The sequence below is a fragment of the Arachis ipaensis genome, chromosome B5 (genome assembly GCF_059453495.1).
Source record: "Arachis ipaensis isolate K30076 ecotype BB chromosome B5, ASM5945349v1, whole genome shotgun sequence".
Classification (NCBI taxonomy): Eukaryota; Viridiplantae; Streptophyta; class Magnoliopsida; order Fabales; family Fabaceae; genus Arachis; species Arachis ipaensis.
In genome coordinates, this window is record NC_142440.1 from 138,052,589 (window position 1) to 138,076,430 (window position 23,842).

Consider the following 23,842-nt stretch of genomic DNA (forward strand, 5'->3'; position numbering starts at 1 on the left):
GGCGTTTCCTTCTTGAGGAACCAATGATGTCCTTGAGCTCTTCTATGTCTCTTCCTTGTCTTTGTTGCTCCTCCATCATTGCTTTTTGATCTTCTCTTATTTCATGAAGCATGATGGAGTGCTCTTGATGTTCCACCCTTAGTTGTTCCATATTGGAACTCAATTCTTCTAGGGAGGTGTTGATGTGCTCCCAATAGTTTTGTGGAGGAAAGTGCATTTGAGGCATTTCCGGAATCTCATGGTGATGAGCTTCTTGCGCCTCTTGAGCTCCATGACTGGGCTCTCTTGCTTGCTCCATCTTTTTCTTAGTGATGGGCTTTTCCTCTTTAATGAGGATATCTCCCTCTATGTCAATCCCAGCTGAATTGCATAGGTGGCAAATGAGGTGAGGAAAGGCTAACCTTGCCATGGTGGAGGACTTGTCAGCCACCTTGTAGAGTTCTTGAGGTATAATCTCATGAACTTCCACCTCTTCTCCAATCATGATGCTATGGATCATGATGGCCCGGTCTATAGTAACTTCAGACCGGTTGCTAGTGGGAATGATTGAGCATTGAATAAACTCCAATCATCCTCTAGCTATAGGCTTGAGATCCAATCTTCTTAGTTGAACCGGCTTGCCTTTGGAGTCAATCTTCCATTGAGCTCCTTCTACACATATGTCCATAAGGACTTGGTCCAACCTTTGATCAAAGTTGACTCTCCTTGTGTAGGGGCGTGCGTTCTCTTCCATGTATGGCAAGTTGAACGCCAACTTCACATTCTCCGGACTAAAATCTAAGTATTTCCCCCGAACCATTGTAACATAGTTCTTTGGATCCGGGTTCTTACTTTGATCATGGTTCTTGGTGATCCATGCATTGGCATAGAACTCTTGAACCATTAGGATGCCGACTTGTTGGATGGGATTTGTTAGAACTTCCCAACCTCTTCTTTGAATTTCATGTCGGATCTCCGGATACTCATTTCTTTTGAGTTTGAAAGGGACCTCAGGGATCACCTTCTTCTTGGCCACAACATCGTAGAAGTGGTCTTGATGGGCTTTGGAGATGAACCTTTCCATCTCCCATGACTCGGATGTGGAAGCTTTTATCTTCCCTTTCCCTCTTCTAGAGGATTCTCCGGTCTTAGGTGCCATCAATGGTAATGGAAAAACAAAAAAGCTATGCTTTTACCACACCAAACTTAGAATATTGCTCGCCCTCGAGCAATAAACAAAAGAATAGAAGGAGAAGAAGAAGAAATATGGAGAGGGAGAGGGAGATGTGTTTCGGCCAAGAAGGGTGTAGAGGGGTGTGTTATGTGAATTTGATGAAGAATGGAGGGCTTTATATAGGGAAGGGAGGGGGGGTATTGGTTCGGCCATATGGGTGGGTTTGGGTGGGAAATTGGTTTTGAATTTTGAAGGTAGGTGGAGTTTATGAGGTAGGTTTATGGGGAAGAGTGGATGGATGTGAGTGGTGAAGAGGTGATGGGGAAGAGAGTTTGAGGTGATTGGTGAAGGGTTTTTGGGTAAGAGTGTTTATGGGGTTGTGTGAAAGAGAGTGGTGAGAAGAAGTGAGTGGAGGTAGGTGGGGATCCTGTGGGGTCCACAGATCCTGAGTGGATCCTGTGGGGTCCACAGATCCTGAGGTGTTCAAGGATTTACATCCCTACACCCATTAGGCATGTAAAAATGCCTTTGTATCCAACTCTGGGCGTTCAGCGCCAGGTTGGTGGCCATTTTGGGCGTTCAACGCCCATCTGTGTGCCATTTCTGGCGTTGAACGCCAGAACCATGCCTGTTCTGGCGTTCAGCGCCCAGAAGCTGCCCATTTTGGGCGTTCAGCGCCAGAACCATGCTCTGTTCTGGCGCTGAACGCCAGACAGATGCTCCTCCAGGGTGTGATTTTTCTTCTGCTGTTTTTGATTCCGTTTTCAATTTTTATATTTATTTTTGTGACTCCACATGATCATGAACCTAAGAAAACATGAAAAACAATAATAATAGAGTTAGATAAACATTGGGTTGCCTCCCAACAAGCGCTTCTTTAATGTCAATAGCTTGATAGTGGGCTCTCATGGAGCCTCACAGATGTGCAGAGCTTTGTTGAGACTCTCCAACACCAAACTTAGAGTTTGGATATGGGAGTTCAACACCAAACTTAGAGTTTGGTTGTGGCCTCCCAACACCAAATTTAGAGTTTGACTGTGGGGGCTCTGGTTGACTCTGCTTTGAGAGAAGCTTTCCATGCTTCCTCTCCATGGTTGCAGAGGGAGATCCTTGAGTTTTGAATACAAGGGAGTTCTCATTCCATTGAAGGACTATTTCACCTCTGTCAACATCAATCACAGCTCTTGCTGTGGCCAGGAAAGGTCTTCCTAGGATGATGGATTCATCCTCTTCCTTTCCAGTATCCAGGACTATGAAATCAGTAGGTATGTAAAGGCCCTCAACCTTTACTAATACATCTTCTACTTGTCCATAAGCCTGTCTTCTTGAGCTGTCTGCCATCTCTAGTGAGATTTTAGCAGCTTGTACCCCATAGATTCCCAGTTTCTCTATTACAGAGAGGGGCATGAGGTTTATACCTGAACCAAGGTCACACAGAGCTTTAAAGATCATGGTGCCTATGGTACAAGGTAATATGAACTTTCCAGGATCCTGTCTCTTCTGAGGCAATGTCAGTTGATCCAGATCACTTAGTTCATTGATGAACAAGGGAGGTTCAACTTCCCAAGTATCAATGCCAAATAGTTTGGCATTCAGCTTCATGATTGCACCAAGAAACTTGGCAGTTTGCTCTTCAGTAACATCCTCATTCTCTTCAGAAGAGGAATACTCATCAGAGCTCATGAAGGGCATAAGGAGGTTCAATGGAATCTCTATGGTCTCTAGATGAGCCTCAGAGTCCTTTGGTTCCTCAGAGGGAAGCTCCTTATTGATCACTGGACGTCCCAGGAGGTCTTCCTCCTTGGGATTCACGTCCTCTCCTCTCCTCACAGGTTCGGCCATGGCGCTTATGTCAATGGCCTTGCACTCTCCTTTTGGGTTCTCTTTTGTATTGCTTGGGAGAGTACTAGGAGGGATTTCAGTGATCCTTTTACTCAGCTGGCCCACTTGTGCTTCCAGATTTCTAATGGAAGACCTTGTTTCATTCATGAAACTTACAGTGGCCTTAGATAGATCAGAGACTAGATTTGCTAAATTAGAAGCATTTTGTTCAGAGTTCTCTGTCTGTTGCTGAGTGGATGATGGAAAAGGCTTGCTATTGCTAAACCTGTTTCTTCCACCATTATTAAAGCCTTGTTGGGGCTTTTGATCCTTCCATGAGAAATTTGGATGATTTCTCCATGTTGAGTTATAGGTGTTTCCATAAGGTTCACCTAAGTAATTTACCTCTGCTATTGCAGGGTTCTCAGGATCATAGGCTTCTTCTTCAGAAGATGCCTCTTGAGTACTGTTGGATGCAGCTTGCATTCCATGCAGACTCTGAGAGATCATATTGACTTGCTGAGTCAATATTTTATTCTGAGCCAATATGGCATTCAGAGTATCAACCTCAAGAACTCCCTTCTTCATAGGCGTCCCATTATTCACAGGATTCCTTTCAGAAGTGTACATGAACTGGTTATTAGCAACCATGTCAATGAGTTCTTGAGCTTCTGCAGGCGTTTTCTTCAGGTGAATGGATCCACCTGCAGAAGTGTCCAGTGACATCTTTGATAGCTCAGATAAACCATCATAGAATATATCCAGGATGGTCCATTCTGAAAGCATGTCAGAAGGACACTTTTTGGTCAACTGTTTGTATCTTTCCCAAGCTTCATAGAGGGATTCACCTTCTTTCTGTCTGAAGGTTTGAACATCAGCTCTAAGCTTGCTCAGCTTTTGAGGAGGAAAGTACTTGGCTAAGAAAGCCGTGACCAGCTTATCCCAAGAGTTCAGGCTGTCTTTGGGTTGAGAATCCAACCATAATCTAGCTCTGTCTCTTACAGCAAAAGGGAAAAGCATGAGCCTGTAGACTTCAGGATCTACTCCATTAGTCTTAACAGTATCACATATCTGCAAGAATTCAGTCAAGAACTGAAAAGGATCTTCAGATGGAAGTCCATGAAACTTGCAGTTCTGCTGCATCAGAGAAACTAATTGAGGTTTCAGCTCAAAGTTGTTTGCTCCAATGGCAGGAATGGAGATGCTTCTTCCATGTAAATTGGAATTAGGTGCAGTAAAGTCACCAAGCATCTTCCTTACATTATTATTATTTTCGGCTGCCATCTCCTCTGCCTGTTCGAAAATTTCTGAAAGGTTATCTCTGGATTGTTGTATTTTAGCTTCTCTTAATTTTCTCTTCAGAGTCCTTTCAGGTTCTGGATCTGCTTCCACAAGAATGTTCTTATCCTTGCTCCTGCTCATATGACAAAGAAGAAGACACAGAAAAATAATAATAATAATGGAGATCCTTTATACCACAGTATAGGGATTCCTGTGTTAGTGGAAGAAGAGGGGGAGATAAAGAATGTGATGTAAAGGAAGAAACACAACTGTACGAATGGAAGATATGTGAGATGAGATGTTAGGATATGAATGAATAAATAGAATAAGATGGGAGAGAGAGAATTTTCGAAAATATTTTTGAAAAAGAGTTAGTGATTTTCGAAAATGGTTTTTGAAAAATGTTAGTAATTTTTCGAAAATTTTTGAAATCAAAAATAGAAAATAAAAATAATTAGTTAATTAAAAAGAAATTTTTGAAAAAGAGGGAAGATATTTTCGAAAAATGAGAGAGAGAGAGTTAGTTAGGTGGTTTTGAAAAAGTTAAGAAACAAACAAAAAGTTAGTTAGTTAGTTGAAACAAATTTTGAAAACCAATTTTGGAAAGATAAGAAGTTAGGAAGTTAGAAAAGATATTTTGAAAAGATATTTTTGAAAAAGATAAGATAAGAAGATATTTTGAAAAGATATGATAGGAATTAGTTTTGAAAAAGATTTGATTTTTAAAATCTCAATTAATGACTTGATTCATAAGAAATCACAAGATATGATTCTAGAACTTAAAGTTTGAATCTTTCTTAACAAGCAAGTAACAAACTTCAAATTTTTGAATCAAAACATTAATTGTTATTGTTATTTTCGAAAATTTGGTATAAAAATAAGAAAAAGATTTTTGAAAAATATTTTTGAAATTTTTGAAAATAACTAAGAATTTTGAAAAAGATTTGATTTTTGAAAAAGATTTTGAAAAAGATAAGATTTTCAAATTGAAAATTTGATTTGACTCATGAGAAACAACTTGATTTTAAAATTTTTTGAAAAAGTCAACTCAAATTTTCGAATTTGATGAGAGAAAAAGGGAAAGATATTTTTTTTGATTTTTTGAATTTTTAAGAAAACATGAAAAATATGCAATGCATGAAATTTTTAGATCAAAACAATGAATGCATGCAAGAATGCTATGAATGTCATGATGAACATTAAGAACATATTTTTGAAAAATTTTTAATGCAAAGAAAACATGCAAGACACCAAACTTAGAATTCTTTAATGCTTAGACATTAAGAATTCAAGAATGCATATGATAAACATGAAAAGACACAAAACAAAAATTCATCAAGATCAAACAAGAAGACTTACCAAGAACAACTTGAAGATCATGAAGAACACTATGAATGCATGATATTTTCGAAAAAATGCAAGATGCATATGCAATTGACACCAAACTTATAACATGACTCAAGACTCAAACAAGAAACAGAAAAATATTTTTGATTTTTATGATTTTCTGATTTTTTTGGATTTTTATTTTATATTTTTCGAAAATTGAAAGAAAAATAAGGATTCCAAAATTTTTAATATGAATTCCAGGAATCTTGCCATGTTAGTCTAAAGCTTCAGTCCAGGAATTAGACATGGCTCACTAGCCAGCCAAGCTTTCAATGAAAGCTCCAGTCCAAAACACTAGACATGGCCAATGGCCAGCCAAGCTTCAGCAAGTATGGATACTTTTCATGTATAGAACAACTCAGTGTGTGAGAATCTCTTCATTTGTGATGGCAAGTTGAAACCCCAATCCAAAAAGTTAGACATGGCTTACAGCCAGCCAGGCTTCAACATGCTTCATGAAACACTAGAATTCATTCTTAAAAATTTTGAATAAAATTTTTGAAAAGAATTTTTTATTTTTTATTTTTTCGAAAACATATGAGAGATTTTTGAAATATTTTAGAAAAATTTTTGAAAATAAAATAAAAAGAAAATTACCTAATCTGAGCAACAAGATGAACCGTCAGTTGTCCAAACTCAAACAATCCCCGGCAACGGCGCCAAAAACTTGGTGCACGAAATTGTGTTGTCCAGGCTCGAACAATCCCTGGTAATGGCTCCAAAACTTGGTGCTTTGATCTTAATTCATAATTGTCACAACTTCGATACAACTAACCAGCAAGTGCACTGGGTCGTCCAAGTAATACCTTACGTGAGTAAGGGTCGAATCCCACGGAGATTGTTGGTATGAAGCAAGCTATGGTCACCTTGTAAACCTCAGTCAGGCAGATATAAAGTGATAATGGTGTTTTCGAATATTATATAATAAGATAGGGATAGAGGTACTTATGTAAATCATTGGTAGGAATTTCAGATAAGCGAATGGAGATGCTTTTCGTTCCTCTGAACCTCTGCTTTCCTGCTATCTTCATCCAATCAGTCTTACTCCTTTCCATGGCTGGCTTTATGCAAGGGCATCACCGTTGTCAGTGGCTACATCCCCTCCTCTCAGTGAATAATATGCTCACGCACCCTGTCACGGCACGGCTATTCATCTGTCGGTTCTCGATCATGCTGGAATAGGATTCACCCTCCTTTTGCGTCTGTCACTAACGCCCAACAATCGCGAGTTTGAAGCTCGTCACAGTCATTCAATCATTGAATCCTACTCAGAATACCACAGACAAGGTTTAGACCTTCCGGATTCTCTTGAATGCCACCATCATTCTAGCTTACGCCACGAAGATTCTGGTTAGGAGATCTAAGAGATATTCATTCTAGCTTAATTCATGTAGAACAGAAGTGTTTGTCAAGCACGCGTTCATAAGGGAGAAGGATGATGAGCGTCACACATAATCATCACCTTCATCACGTTCTTGGGTGCGAATGGACATCTTAGAAGCGAAATAAGAAGAATTGAATGGAAAACAGTAGTACTTTGCATTAATCTTTGAGGAACAGCAGAGCTCCACACCTTAATCTATGGAGTGTAGAAACTCTACCGTATGAAAATACATAAGTGAAGGTCCAGGCATGGCCGAGATGGCCAGCCCCCTAAACGAGATCAATAGTCTCCTAAGATGAACAATGGAATAAAACTGAGACCAAAGATGGTCAAAAAGACGTCTAATACAATAGTAAGAGGTCCTATTTATAATAAACTAGTCACTAGGGTTTACATGAGTAAGTAATTGATGCATAAATCCACTTCTGGGGCCCACTTGGTGTGTGTTTGGGCTGAGCCTGAGTGTTCCACGTGCAGAGGCCATTTGTGGAGTTGAACGCCAGCTTCTGTGCCAGTTTGGGCGTTCAACTCTGGTTTTGGATCCTTTTCTGGCGCTGGACGCCAGATTTGGGCAGAAGGCTGGCGTTGAACGCCAGTTTACGTCGTCAATTCTTGGCCAAAGTATGGACTATTATATATTGCTGGAAAGCCCTGGATGTCTACTTTCCAAAGCAATTGAAAGCGCGCCATTTCGAGTTTTGTAGCTCCAGAAAATCTACTTTGAGTGCAGGGAGGTCAGAATCCAACAGCATCAGCAGTCCTTCTTCAACCTCTGAATCTGATTTTTGCTCAAGTCCCTCAATTTCAGCCAAAAAATACCTGAAATCACAGAAAAACACACAAACTCATAGTAAAGTCCAGAAATGTGAATTTAACATAAAAACTAATGAAAACATCCCTAAAAGTAGCTAGATTCTACTAAAAACATACTAAAAACAATGTCAAAAAGCGTATAAATTATCCGCTCATCAAATCTATATAATTGATCTTAATCACTAAAATATGAGACAAGATAGAATTTAAGCTGCCATAAGCAAATTCAGAAATTAGAATTGTGATTCTTTTTTAAAATTCAATGATTATTGGTTAGTTTTGCTTATTTGATTATAAATTGTACCTAATTTATGCTATTTTTTGGGTAATTAACGTTAGTCACTATAAATTACAGGAAGCATCAAATAGTCAAAGACACACAAGTGATCAAAATGTGCATAATGTTAGTGATCATGTGGATGAAGATGCAACTTCAGATGCGGTGGATATGGATCAATATCGCATAAACTCTTGGGAAGATATTGGTAAGATTGATTTCTCAAGTCTATGTATGGAAAATATTTGTCAATTGCACTTTGCTGATCTTGGCTTGGCATTCGAATTTTATAATTCATATGCCAAGACGAGGGGCTTTAGTGTGCGAAAGAGTAGAAGTAGAATAGTTGATGGAAAAGTTAGAGAAAAAACATATGTTTGTTCTTGTGAAGGGTATAGATTAGAAAAATGGAACCATATGAAAAATCGAGTTAGGGAGCCAAAACCAGAGACAAGATGTGGTTGTATGAGTAAACTTCATGTTATCTTCAATGCGGTAACTGAGAGTTAGGTAGTGAGAGATTTTTGTGATGAACACAACCATGAGCTTGTTGTTCCAAAGTTAGCAAGAATGTTAAGATCTCACAAGAAAATGACTGAGCCTGACATTAGTCAAATGAACCATATGAAAGAGGTGAGGATCAGCATGCCAAACATATTTGGGTCATTAGCTAGTTAGTGTGGTGGGTACGAGAACGTTAATTTTTCAATTAAGGATATGCACAATCAAGTTACGAAGTAAAGAAGACAATTACCTGATGATTTAACCTCTGCAATGGCTTACCTGGAAATGCTAGCAGCAAGGGATCAAAACTTGTTCTATAGTGTTGAGAAGGGCAGAGAATGAGTGTTTCGGCAAATTTTTTAGTGTGATGGCCGGTGCCAGTTGGACTACGATATGTTCGGGGATGTGCTAGCATTTGACGCCACATATAAGAAGAATAGATACAGATTGCCGGTGGTAATATTCTCGGGAGTTAACCACCATAATCAAACCGTTGTATTTGGTGCTGCGCTAGTTTCGAATGAGAGGAAAAGCACGTATGTTTGGTTACTAAAACAGCTTCTCATAGCAATGAAGGGAAAGACACCGACTTCAGTAATTACGGATGGTCATCCATCGATGGCTCTAGCTATTCAGGAAGTGTTTCCGAATGCACATCATAGATTATGTGCATGGCACTTGATGCATAATGCAACAAGCAATATTCACAAACCTCAGTTTACGAAAATGTTTACAAAGTTAATGCTAGGTGATTACGAAGTTGGTGTTTTCGAACAAAAGTGGGAGGAAATGGTTGGATTCTTTGGAGTGGAAGATCGAGAATGGATAGTAGATATGTATGGGAAAAGAAACATGTGGGCTACCGCTCATATCCGAGGAAAATTCTTTGTTGGGTTTAGAACGACTTCGAGGTGTGAAAGTCTACATGCTGTCCTCAAAAGATATGTTAAATCACGCCATAATTTGACAGAATTTGTTCAACACTTCCAGCGTTGTTTGAGCTACATGCGGCACAGAGAGGATTTGGCAGACTTTAAATCATCAACTGGACAACCTGTGATGCAGACACACTTTCAACAATTAGAAAGGTCAGCAGCTACCATTTATACCCAGCAAATTTTTATGTTGTTTCGTTTAATGCTCCACAAGGCCAGCACATTGAAGGTAATATATGAAAAGGAAACGAGTTCTTGCAAGATTTATCAGGTGTCAAAATTTTACAAGCCTAACATGATATGGCATGTGTCTTTTCACGGAGAGCAAGATGAATTTAAATGCTCATGCATGAGAATGGACTCCATAGGTATTCCATGTAGTCATATACTTGCTGTTTTGGGTTTTCTAGACATTGCAGAGCTGCCAAAATCATTAGTGCTGCGAAGATAGACTAGAAAAGCGAAGGAAGGCATTAGTGGGTATGATGACATGGGTGGCTTGATGGAGGATTCGTTGGATATCAGTCGGCGTGCATGTTTGGCACATTGGTGTAAACAAATTATGAACGAAGGGTGCCTAAAAGGGGATCTTTTTAATGAATCACAAGATGCATTGGTAAATATACTTTCATGTATTAGGGCTCATAGTGGGGACAATAACATGATGGAGGGGCATGCAGAATACATGTATGAAGACCTTGTAAAGAATGGAAGTACTGAGATAGAGACCACAAGGAAGCCTAAGCATTGCAGCTACTGTCGCAAAGGAGGTCATAACATTGTTACATGTTCCATGAGGAAAATGGATGAAAGGACTCCCCAATTTGATGATGACGCTGAGGAGAATATTGAGGGTGAAGACTACTCCTTCGTAGATGCTGAAAGTGATGAGTATGTTCACACTGAATGGTTTGAGGAGGAAGATGTAAGTACAATACATTTGTTGAGTATATTTTGTTACATATAATATTGTATGGCTAGCTCATAAGCCTTCCTATTTGCTGTTTTAATCTAGGAATATTAGATTCCTCAAGGTATTATGAACAGAGTGGTGGCGAGACTGACTCAATGGATTACGATTCTGGTGGTATAAAATGTTTTAAATTTTATTTTTTATTTTTTGTTATACTTATTTTACTCTTTTTAAACTTAAAAATATGTCGCTTAAATTTCAGGGGCAAATGATGATGATGAGGCAGAGTTGTGAACCATCCGTTACAATAATCAAAGACAAGTTTAAAAGCACTTTTTTTTTTTTCTGTTTCTATTAATTTTACTTTTGGAACTTGTTTACATCACTTTGAATCTTAAATACTTTATAAGAGGAGAATGAGTTATTCATTTTTTTTTGTGAATGCACTTATATTTGGATGATTATTGCTGCTTAGTGTTTGCAGCCAAGAATGCTTTTTATTGATGTTAAATTGCTTTACAGCTTGCTAGACTTCATAAACTGAATAATACATGGTTGATTGTGCAGCAATTTTAGTGATTTTTGGAATTTTGATTTATGTTATGGCTTAGTTTCAATATGAAACCATATTGGTGCCTGAGGTTTATCTGTTCAGTTTAAAAATATAATTTGAAGCCAGTTCTTTTCTTCTTTGAGTTTCATTATGTTATTTGATCAAAACAGTTTTTCTGAGGAATTGTTGGTATCCATAGCTAAAATAAATATACATGACAGTAGTTCATGAAGTTCTATCTTTGTAGGGGGGAAGCAAATCAAAGCAATTACTAGCAACCATAGTTTCTTTTTCTTTTCTATTTTTAATGTGTATCTTGCTGAGGAATTAGGGAGAATGAAGTGGAAAAATACAAATACTGCCTAGTTTGCCATTCTTAAAGAAGAAGTGGATCTGAAATTTTATGCTTCCAATACTATCAACTAAGTTTTGGTAATTACTGCATTATAGTAATGAGCGAATCTATTTTGTTTATTTTTTCAATTTTTTATTCTTGTTTAGAACTTTAGTGCTTTGCTATCCATGGTCACATAGCTTCCTGGTATTATAGTAGCACATATTTTACTGCTGATATTGTAGCACGATAGTTAGCTCATGATGCTTGTAACTATGGGAATCAAGCAGTTCAGAACAATACCAGAGTGTTAGTAGATTCAGTTCTTGGTTCCTTGCACTCAGGGGGCAGGTTGGAGTCCAAATGGAAGACAATTTTTGGTTCTAAACTCATGACCATTAGATACCAGTGATCATTATCTTTAATGGGAATATAAATCTGAACACAATGCATGGTTCAATAGAGGTGTCAAAAAATATACATAATTGTATGCTAACTGAAGAGATAAGGACAAGAGCTTACATATTCAAGTGAAGGGTATTTTCCCATATAATTTGCATATTTATCAATTTACTCTTCTATTTGGAGATGTTGAAATACATCAACTTGTTTTATATGTCATAAATTATGTAGATAAAAAGTATAGAATAAAAAATAACAATTCAAGCTTTCTTATTTGATAACTATAACAAAACGTACTGAAAAAGAGGGAGGAAGGCACCAAGTTGTCTTCAGAGTAATGCTTTTTTGCTCCCATGTACATCTCCTAGCCCAAAGCTCCATGATCTAATTCAAGCATAGATATGGTTAGGCATTTATCCAATTTTTGAGCATATAGATGACTACGTTAGATTGATAGATAATTACTTTTACCTTGGCAGTAATTATATGATCCTTGCTCAAGCAAAAAAGTTCTTGACGTATTGCGGACGAACCTCCTATCTTTACAATGTGCTCACTGATAACAAGTGAACATAGACTCAATGCGAAAATCAGCCGTGAATGAATATTGAGCTTATTTATGAACATGAAAAAATGTATACCTTGGTGATAAATCCGGATCAAAAACATATGCAAACATCTCTACTTGTCCCTTACTCAAGTTAATCTCGCCACCCATTTTAAAATAAATTGTTATTCCCTGTTCGAGTTCAAACAATTTTTGTTAAAGCATTATTTCTGCATAATTCAAAGTTGAAAATTCTAATTTATTAACCACAATAGTTAGAACAAAAAAAAAGTAGAAGAAAAAAGAACATTTGACTTTTGGTTTCTTCTGCACTACCAAATTTTGTTGTTTAAAAATAGATAGCGGTTTCGATTCTGCGCGTACACGTGCAGCAACTGGCGTGCTTGATGCTCGTACTGCTTCTCCACGGGATACTTGTGCATCCATTTCAGAAGTTGACATACGACGCGGTCGTTGTACACCTCTGAACGCCTACATACGAAATTTGGGCATTATAAACCTATCCCTTTAATAATAACATATAAATGCATATGGATGTGCAAAGATTTTACCTCAACCGTATTTTGGAACCTGGTTCTCCTTTCACTAGGTCCAGGGAACCATGGCTTTGATAGTGGTTTCGCCTTCCCTTTTCCATTTGGCTGGGGTGACAGTTTCTGGCGTTTGATAGAGGGAATGCTCTGTTGGACAGCAACTTTGCGTGGATCTTGGCGGGTTATGGTTGTTCGATCTAGTTCCATGACATCATCCTCATTATCTGACAGATCAAGACATATATTTGGGTGCACATCCATATTAAATATTGACTTGCTGTCACTTTTTTTTATATTTTTCGTAATTTTGCATGTCTTATGAGGGGTGGTGATAGGATTGGTTTTGCTGTTTTTCATAAGTCTTTCATTCTCCTTCAACTCAGGCTTGACATAAATGGAATTTATGCGTTCAATCATGGACTTCAATAGAATTTGTTCCTCTCGAATACTGTTGTTAGCTCTTTTGATGTCCTGTAGATAACAGATACAACATAGGTAATTTAAAACACAACAGCATTGAAACTTAAAAATAGGACACAATTATTTGTTGGTCTTACATACCTCTAAATCAGCCATAACTCTTCTCTCAAAGGAGTTCATCAGAACACTTGGTGGTGCACATGAGTCGGGTAAACTGAACCAATAATGATAATAATAAGATATAATTCAACCAATAGTAGTAGCAAAAATAACAATGAACGTAATGAATTGAGTGTAGCCTTTACCCATGGCTATTATTGGTGGCCATTGATCAGAGCAATTCTCCCTCTAGGTTTTTTCTTCTGAACAAACTCCTTTCTTGTAAGATCTCGTCACATACACTCCTTAAATCCATCGATATTATCTCTACGATTTTTTTTTCAATATCAGTAGAGATATGACATAATCAGTCCATTAATAGAAATTGATTTGATTTCTTTAATGCAGATTCTCTTTCTTATTTAATTTTCAAAATCTTCTCTAATTAAGGTAATCAATCAATAACAGAAGAATGTCAATGCGTGATTAAAGGAGATGAGAAGTTGTAATTACCTGACAGGGCATGCACCACATCGATGATGAGTTGCTGCATCGTCGTCGCCATCTCCCACACCGGCCTTCTCTATTGTTGCGCTGCTTCCCAAGTCTCCTTCTATTCTCACATCATCTATTTGGGCATCGTCTTCCCCTTTTGCGAAGTTTCTTCCGTGGGAGTGAGAAGCTCTATTTAGCTTCTCTTCTTTGTGGGATCCCTGACCCTAAAATAAAATGAAACAAGTAAATAAACCTGTTTTCTTATATTCAAAATTCAAAATTGAATACAAGTGTTATTACTAACTTAAAAACTATAACGTAATTTTATTTATTATCAATAAATTTGCATCATTTAATCCTTTGATTTTCTATATTTGTAATTATTATTATAGATTCATAATAAATAAAATTATATCAGTATTTTAAAGATTAAATGTTTTAAAAAAAATTATTAATAACTTTCTATTTTTAACTTCTTTCCTAAATATAAGTACTTCTGTATTTATTTTAACAATACTTATACTTAAAACTTCTTAATAAAATGGAAAAATAAAATATTTATACTACTGACCTAGTTAGATAAACTTTCAGTATTCTTTTATAGTACAAATTTTTTATTTTTTTTACACTAAGCGCCTATTTTTTATTTTAATAAGTAACTAATTAATTTAATATTATTATATTAGTGTATATTACATGTATTTATTCAGAAAATAATATTAATAAATATTGTATAGTCATAAAAAAATTTTACTAGAGTGTAACATAAATAAAATATTGATATTTATTATTTATACATGTTTAGTAATATTTATACTTACCTCCATCTTCATGATTCTTCAATTCCATCCTCACAACCATAACAATTATATAAAAAATCTACAAAAAAAAAAAACAAACACAACATAACTGCAAAGCAGAGGCAGGAATCTCATTGATGATACTAACTGCAAAGCACCATGATGGCTTCTGCCTATGGCCTTCAAAGTACACTGACCATTAACCGAACTTCTCTATTAATTGGAACTCCAAACATCTCTCAGTAAGTTTTTCTTTTAAGCTAAGCTAAATAGTCAATAACTTGTATGATATGATAAGGTATGAAAGGTGCAAAAAAAAAAAACAAACACAACATAACTGCAAAGCAGAGACAGGAATCTCATTGATGATACTAACTGCAAAGCACCATGATGGCTTCTGCCTATGGCCTTCAAAGTACACTGACCATTAACCGAACTTCTCTATTAATTGGAACTCCAAACATCTCTCAGTAAGTTTTTCTTTTAAGCTAAGCTAAATAGTCAATAACTTGTATGATATGATAAGGTATGAAAGCCTCATTGATGATACTAACTGCAAAGCACCATGATGGCTTCTGCCTATGGCCTTCAAAGTACACTGACCATTAACCGAACTTCTCTATTAATTGGAACTCCAAACATCTCTCAGTAAGTTTTTCTTTTAAGCTAAGCTAAATAGTCAATAACTTGTATGATATGATAAGGTATGAAAGGTGCAGCATGAGTACTAGCTTTTCCGTAATAATGTGCACTTTCTCTCAAAAAAGGCAAAAACAATAATGGAGCTGCATTACTTGTGAGCCTTGCTCGTGTTTCTATCTCAATCAACAATAAATAGATGCCAATGCTTCCAAATTAGGCCAGGGTGGTTTTGGCACAAATCAGAATCACCAAAAAGGCTAAGCGAACTTCTTTAAATACCAACTGGCTTTGTATTCGATACTTGTAATTAAATGATCTCAATACTTGTAATAAGTAATCAAAACCTATGATATTGAATCATTCTTAGTGCATAATCATTAGTATGCAAATTTTGTCCTCTTTTTTGATCATTCATTCCTACTTTTTTAACAGATATCAAGGCAAATCCTCAAATGCATTAAAACAACAACAAAGTTCAAATTTTATTCATTTTATTGAAAATTATAAATTTGTAATTTGGAATTGATAAAAATAAAATAAAATAAAAATTGGTTTACATAATCCTTAAAATTATTCTTATGATGATAAAATAAAAATTGGTTTACATAATCCTTAAAATTATTCTTATGATGATAAAATAAAAATTGGTTTACATAATCCTTAAAATTATTCCTATGAGCATTGCTATTTTGATGTTATCAGGTTGACCAATTTTTACATTTTTTACTATTACAAAATATTTAATGAAAAATTAAAGGGTGGACTAATAGGACCCAACCTAAGTGGATGAAACAGAAAGGAATTTCAGGTGTTTTAAAAAATGGTCTCTGGATCTTTTAACAGTTATTTGCTAAATTAGTTTGCATATTGTTCACTAGTAGGAGGTAACAAGCATGCATAAGGGGAGTGCAGCCAAAAGATAAAAAGGACTATCCTCCGTCCCTCGAGTAAAAGAAAGTAGAAATAACTCAGAGCACTGTTACACCATCGCACATGATAAAGAGAAATATGAGGGGTATGAAAAACAAATTATGATTTTAAAAGTACAACGATACATCTACAACCATGATAGAAATATCAAAAGTTCATTTATTATGTTCCTCTTTCTCTTGGCACTCCCAAACAGCGTTTGCATGTTGTTAATTTAAAAATCTTCTAATGGAGAAAGTTTTATATGGACAATTTCCCTATAGATAGGGTGCATCCAACTTAGTTTATTGATTTCTGTGTAATGAATCTTACTTAATCTTTTAAAAATGAGTTTTATATTCTAAATAATTTAATTAATTCATATACTTTAAAGTATGTTCACATTAGCATCTTCTTAATGATGTATATGCTTTGTTCAAGTTCATAATGTGATCCTTTATTATATCTAATAAAATATATAAAAAAAAACAGATAGAGTATTTCAATATATAAGTTATCCGAATCTTGAGAGTATTGTAATGATAAAAGTAAAATCAAATAAAATTTTGTTTGAATCCTTAAAAAGTAGAAATAAGCTCTGTCGTGAAGGAACAACCTTGTGTTCCAACTTCAATATAAGTAACTTGAATAAGCTAGGAAAGATATCTGCTGATCTTGAATAGATTTGACTGTAATAAGAGAATATGTGATGTTTCCCCAAAAAGATTCTCATGTTCATTTCTAAGACAAAGATCTCTAACAACATAGCATCTTATTCACAAAATATAATACAAGATGCTACTATCCTTGCAAACACTACCACAAAAGAGACCAAAACTTTCTTAGTCTTATCAACAGCAACTATTTTAGGAGGTCATAGACAATGGACTTTCACTTTTTCCTCACTCTATGGCCAACACCTTCCTTGCGAGACGACGAAGAAGAGGAAGACATCGACGATGACAAGCCAGAATGGCGTTTGTTTTCGGCCATATCCATGTGAAACGCCTTCTGGACATCGTCTTTGAGCTCCATGAATCGCGCCTTCTTGATTCGCTGCTCTTCTTCTGAGCCCTTCTCTAGGAAGAAAACATCTGGTATGTGGTCCTCCAAGAAATTTTCAAGCACCTCGGAGCAATGGGGAAAGAAGCGCCTACCATTCTCAACTGGATACAAGTCCGATCCAAAGACAAAAACATACTCAAGCAACTTTAGCAATAGCATAACATTAAATTATGCTAAAGTGAAGTAACACCATTGTTTCTTATCATCTCAAATTGAAAATTGCATCAAATTCTCTTCTTATAGTTCAGTTACAAAGTACTACAAGTGATTACAAATGGTTCTTTCATACATAACATTATAACAATCAAACTATAAAGGACAAAAAGACACTCAAAAAGTAGTCTATTTTTCTTAATTATGAAATTTATCTAACTCCAGAATTTTAGAAAAAGTTTCAAAGTTGTGATGTAAATATCTTAGTTGCATTATCCAAGACAATGATTCAGGCTAGTTGGTCAAAATGGAGGAGTGTTTAGGGATTTTTAAGGGAGAAGAAAAACCATCACAAGGAAGCTACTTGAAACACTCTCTAGGACATACCTGTTTTTTTGAAGGGATTGCAATCTTAGTTGCAGCTTTTCGGTTTGAACAGCCGGAGTTTCATTCAGGTCTACTTCGCGATTAGCGCCTGCACGCTTCAAAGCCGATGATGTTGTATCCAACGAGGCTGAATCCACCACAGCATTCTCAATGGCAACTCTAGCCTCAGCAGGAAACAACAGCCTAGCAAATGCAACTACAACATAGAAAGAAAAATGAATATTATTTCTAAGGTAAAATGATAAGAAAACATGTCCAAACTGCCTAAGTTGTTGAAAGAATTCGCTACCTTGATTTTAAAAGTACAACGATACAGCTACAACCATGATAGAAATATCAAAAGTTCATTTATTATCCTACAATGGGCAAAGATAAAATACAGCGGCGGTAAGCAATAATTGTTTAGACAGCTACATAAGCCCATGTATCACTCATAGTCTCATACAAAATAGAGTCCTCAAAATTCTTGATAACTAAAGGGTTGCTACTTTCAGAGTCAACATCAGCAAATCCGTCATCATGCAGGGCTGCCAGAAGAGTGTCACGGAACTCCAATACCCTCAAGAATCCATGGAGACTCACCTACTGAAGGGAGGAATTACAACATCAATAATGGTTTTAAATTATCCTATAGATCTAAGAATGGTCGATATAAGATTTGGAAATAGTTTAGCCATATAAAAAGGTATTGTTTTGAACTCATAACCTCATGAATTAAGAACATACCTCATGAATTAAGTACCTGTTTACGTTCCCTGGACCTAGCAGCAGACTCTTGATCATGTGTCTCTGCTTCTGAAGAGTGGCCTTGTCCACTGGTTCCTCCACCGCCCTTCTCTTCCCTTTTGCAACCGTAGCTGCCCCTCCTGATTATTACTATTTTTTTTTCAAAATTAACACAGGTAGATCAGAGTACTCACAAGCTTAATCACAACCTCTTCATTTGTCTGAATATTGGTACAAACACAAAAATTATTAAAATAAATTAATCTGATAAAGCCTAAAAAGAGAAAGCTCACCGAGATAGATCTCTCTAAAGAATCTGCCACAGATTTTCTGACCGATACGAAACTTGTTCCCAACTGGAGGTTTGAGAAAATTGAGTAGAAAAACGAAATGGAGTCGTTGTTGAAGAAGGCAGAGGACAGTGAGTAGAGAAAGAAGCAGAGAGACATCGCGAAGAAGAAGAAGGCAGACCGAAAGGAAGAAACCATCGTTTCATCGTTTGAGGAAGAAGATGGAGGAAGTGGGTGGAGGGAAGAGGCAGGGGCACATAGCTGCAGCAAGTAAGGGTTTGGTTATGAACTTTTATATTGGGCCATTTTAAAATATCAAAAGAGTTGATATCTTTAAGTGTAATTTTTAATAAATTAATAATAATTTAAATATAAACCATTAGATCGTTTGTCAATCTAATCTAACGCTTCAAATTGAATAGTGTATCAGATAAGCTCATAAGAGGTGGGCTGATTTTAGACAGACCCGAAAAAGCAAGTCATAGATCTTAAATGTCATTAAAATACTCTTTCCACCCAAAAAAGCTCCATATTTATTGGGGCTAGAACTTAAAAATAAAAAACATAGGACAAAATAAGGGATATGTCTAAAATAAGCACAATAATTTTGTGCTTATTGAATGTGCCGTATTTTTATAAATCATTAGATTTTATTAAATATAAATCAAAAGCTAATATAAAATCAGAATATTGATAGACCATAAGAAATATAAAATACACTAGACATCATAAGGTTTTTAAAAATTTAAATAGAAAGAGATTGAAGAGTTTCTTCTTTTTCATATAATATATTTTTTTAAAAAATTTGTTAGAAAAAATTTGTTTTTGCCAATTTTTTCAATAAAAAACAATCTGCTTCAACAAATTCACCCATTTTGTATATTTTTGTACCGGTTTTTTGTATTGATTTTTTGTTTTAATAAGATCAGTTAGATGCTCGATTCTATTTTATTGAGTTGAATTGGTCAGTTTCTTTCCATTTTTAGAAGTTAGAACTATGCAATTTCATCCGAATGATTGCAATTTAGTTATGAGAACAGAATCAGATTGAACTAGCTAGTTTGATCAGGAAATGGATGATATCTTGAAAAATGGATGATACGTGTTGGTAAATATGACCCAAGTTATCCATTTTTCAAGATATCATCCAAGATACGTGTTGGTCCTATATGACCCCAATTGTCAAAGAAATCTTGAATTAACACATCCCAAGTGGCAACATTAGGAAAGATTTCTTTACTCAACATCTTATTATAAAGATACACAATGGCTTCTTAAGTGTCTAACCAATTGCAAATACCCCACAAGATATAAGTATGTGATATTATGTCGGGGGAAAATTACTAAAATAAAACATTTGGATTCCAAAATTATGAAAATACAACTTTTGCAGTTTGGATACAAAAATGTAACTTTCTACAAAACTATGTAAATCGCAGAAGGGGTCTCACGATTTTAAAATACACATAAACTGCTGATGGAGTCCTGCGATTTACGTTGATAACGAATTTGGTTAGAAACCGTGGTAAGGATTCCACGGTTTTTATGTGAATAAGTACACTCTAACTAACTCTTTTACATGAACAAACTTTGATGTGGGAGAGATCAGAGACATACCTTTCATCTTTGATGGCAATATAATAATGAAAGCATATAAATATACAGAGAGAGGAGTTAGTTAAGAGCATAGCATGAAGCTATAGAGAAATGAGAATGTTTGCATTCTTTTGAAAAGTTTGCATATAAATCATGGTGACTGGTGAGTGATGACATGGCATGTATGCATTCATCGTGACAAAATCTTATGACTATATAAACGTGAATTTGATTGATTAACTTCTCTATATCATGTTAATGGTGATGATGATCACCCCTTGAAGAAAATTTCTATATCAATGAATCTATCATAATATTGGAGTAGAAAAAACTTCATGAATATTAAGTGGTGAATTCTATGATGTAGAAAAAAGATTCTTCTACATGTGTATATTTGTGTTGTCAAAAAGATAGTGTGACAAGTGTTTAGAAAGAGAGTAATTGAAAAGACAAAATTTGACATGTTGCAAGTAAAATATAGTGTATTTTGTCTTATGTAATATATAAATGATGTATTGATTAAATAGACTAATTATATTTATGTTAATTAATTATTAAAAATAATATTAGACCTTGTATGATTTTTTTTTTATCTTTGGACTTTTTGAATGTACGCTCTCTCTCTCCAAAAATATTAACTTTACACACAAAAATTTATTAATATTTATTTATTTTAATATATACATACCTTTTTTTTATGACTTCGATATATTCAGTTTCACAAATATAAAAATGTATCTACATATTTTAACCAACAAAAAAACATATAACTTTACGTATTTACATACATTTAAATTAACGGTAATATTTATATATATTTAATTTAAATATTATATCAATATATTTGTCAATATTATTTTGGGTACATATAGATATTTATAAAAAAATATTATTCAAACACCACATATTCTTGACATCTTATAAAAATAGTTTGTTATTAATTATTTATATATTTAAATTTTTTTAAATTAATAAAACAAAAAAATTTATATTTAATTGTTTAAAAAATATTAATGTCAAAACAGCATTTGTAATACTGTCATTTTTATGGTGTAAAAAGAGAGAATATATATTTTGGGAGAGTTAATTTTTTTAAGAATGAAAATTGTAATAAAAAAACTTTTCTTTTTGTTATAAAGGAAAATTAAAAATAAATTTAATTTTAATGTAGTGTTAGTTTAAAATAATTTTATATTTATATCTAATGATGTAACACTATATTAATAAAAATAATTACTTTTTATAGACGGTGTGAATTGTCATTCAAAAGACCAAATATAATTTCACGTGTGTAAAACACATTTTATACTGTCAATACATCAAAATTAAACTCACTAAAAATATGTGCATCCAAATTTGTATAACACCAGACATATAGGAAAACATGGTTGACACAAAAAAATATATAAGAAAACATAGTTATTTTTCGGTATTATGTAGATGCTATCTTGTTATTTTGTTTGCATTAAAATATCTATTTATAGTTGTTCATAAAAAATAATTAAAAGAAAATTTCAAATACTAAAAAAAAATCTTTTAATAATTAATATTTAAAAAAATTTGTCTACAAAAAAATTAAATACTTCAAGTTATTATTGGAATATTTTAGATGCAACCTATTATTTATAATTAAGTTATTAATTTTTTACAATGAATAAACTATGTTATTGAGTGAATATTTAATATTTATTATTTTATTAAACGAAAAAAGTATGTCTAAACAGATTTATCAAAATTATATGATTAGTTTCTCTTTGAGACGATAGAAGTGTGTTGAAGAAAGATGATAATTTTTCTAATATATATTATACATTTATTAATTTAATTTAAAATAAATATTAATAAATTTTTGTGTGTAAAAATTAATTTTTCAGATGATATTTATTATGTAAATAAAAATAATTAATTAAATTTTTTTTCAAGTAACATGAGTTGGAAGAAAAATTATTAACTTAGATTTCTTTTTATATTAACTTTAGCTTAGATTTATTGGTTCAAAAATTTTCTTTTCAATTGTTACTGTGATCTGGGGAGAGAGAGTGGACATTCAAAAAGTCTAAAAATAAAAAAAATTCATATCAAGCCCAACATTACTTTAATAACTAATTAACATAAATATAATTAGCCTATTTAATCAATACATCATTCATATGTTACATAAGACAAAATGCATTACATTTCACCTGCAACATGTCAAATCTTGTCCTTTTAACTACTCTCTTTTTAAATACTTGTCACATTATCCTTTTGACAACACAAATATACACATGTAGAAGAATCTTTTTTTTCTACATCATAGAATTCACCATATTAAGTATTAACTCACTAGTCATAATTCACACATGACTCTTTAGTTACCTCATCCAAACCCAAAAACTATAAAATACATTTGTCTCTTTTTTTCCTCCAGAATTGCCTATCATGGCTTGATAACATTTTAGGTTCAAATGTGGAATAAATGTTTATATACTTATAAGAGGAAAAACTTTGATGCTACATTTGCTGATATTCACAAGAAGATAATTTGATCCTTTATATACAAAATACCTTACTTTAATTCCTCGAGAGCATCTAAATCTAAAATAATCCATCACAAGCTCTATATTTCAAATAGTATTAACATCATTATCATCATAGTCTCCAAGCATAGAAAGAGAAAAAGGAGCAATGGTCACTTTAAATGCTCTGTCAATATATATCAGCTCATAATCACCTTACTGCATTGTAATAAATACAATGAGATTAGAGTTCAACACCCAAATTCATGTTATTGAATGTTTATAAATCCATTAATACTTGATGAAAAAAGAATTGAAGCCAATCATAAACCTAAATAGATATTTGCAATACAACAAATAATATATCCAAATGATGGCGAATAACTTCTAAATTTGGGTTAATTATATATAGTGAAACTTGGTGCAAGCATAAACCACTGGATCCCTTCCACAGTTTATGCTTATTTCCCATTCACACAGAAATCGTGGAACCCCTACTATGATTTCTAGCCAAATTCGTTATCAACGTAAATCGTGGAACCCCATCAACAGTTTATGTGTATTTTGAAACCGTGGGACCCCTCCTACAGTTTACATAGTCTTGTAGAAAGTTGCATTTTCATATCTAAACTATAAAAGTTGTATTTCGGTAAATTTGGAACCCAAATATTTTATTTTGGTGATTTGCCCTTATGTCTAGATACAACTCCTTTTCTTCAGTATATTTATCCAAAATTTGCATGGCAGTTCTAACCTTACCCAACTTACTATATGCATGAGTAATTACATTGAATGTAATGGCATCGGGCTTTACTCCATTCACCAACATTTTTCACAGAATTTGCAAAACTCGTTCTTGCATCCCAATAGAAGAAAATCCATGCATAATAATGTTGTAAATG

General features: G+C 34.3%; 2 protein-coding genes and 1 non-coding gene across 3 annotated transcripts; 2 read left to right on the forward strand and 1 right to left on the reverse strand.

Moving 5' to 3' along the window:
* The first annotated feature begins 3,754 nt into the window (after positions 1–3,754).
* Positions 3,755–3,862, forward strand: LOC148565918 (small nucleolar RNA R71). The gene has a single exon (XR_015884254.1). It is a non-coding gene; the product is annotated as a small nucleolar RNA R71 (small nucleolar RNA).
* Positions 3,863–9,015: 5,153 nt separating this feature from the next.
* On the forward strand, positions 9,016–10,008 carry LOC107641089 (protein FAR1-RELATED SEQUENCE 5-like). Its single transcript, XM_016344597.1, has one exon. The coding sequence runs from the start codon at positions 9,016–9,018 to the stop codon at positions 10,006–10,008; it is 993 nt and encodes a 330-aa protein (XP_016200083.1).
* Positions 10,009–11,549: 1,541 nt separating this feature from the next.
* LOC110272117 (uncharacterized) lies at positions 11,550–13,608 on the reverse strand. Its single transcript, XM_088487304.1, has 9 exons — positions 13,586–13,608; positions 13,422–13,494; positions 12,879–13,331; positions 12,622–12,798; positions 12,401–12,498; positions 12,231–12,315; positions 12,057–12,143; positions 11,661–11,795; positions 11,550–11,561 (listed from the first exon to the last, which is right to left on the reverse strand). Exons 1-9 carry the CDS (start codon positions 13,606–13,608, stop codon positions 11,550–11,552), a joined length of 1,143 nt encoding a protein of 380 aa, XP_088343430.1.
* Positions 13,609–23,842: the final 10,234 nt, after the last annotated feature.

Coding starts and splice junctions, on each gene's coding strand:
- LOC107641089 (XM_016344597.1), top strand. CDS start 9,016: ATGTTCGGGGATGTGCTAGCATTTGACGCCACATATAAGAAGAATAGA.
- LOC110272117 (XM_088487304.1), bottom strand. CDS start 13,608: ATGGCCACCAATAATAGCCATGG. Junction 13,495..13,585: donor GCCACCAATAATAGCCATGG/GTAAAGGCTACA, acceptor TTATTGGTTCAG/TTTACCCGACTCATGTGCAC. Junction 12,316..12,400: donor GATCCGGATTTATCACCAAG/GTATACATTTTT, acceptor ACTTGTTATCAG/TGAGCACATTGTAAAGATAG.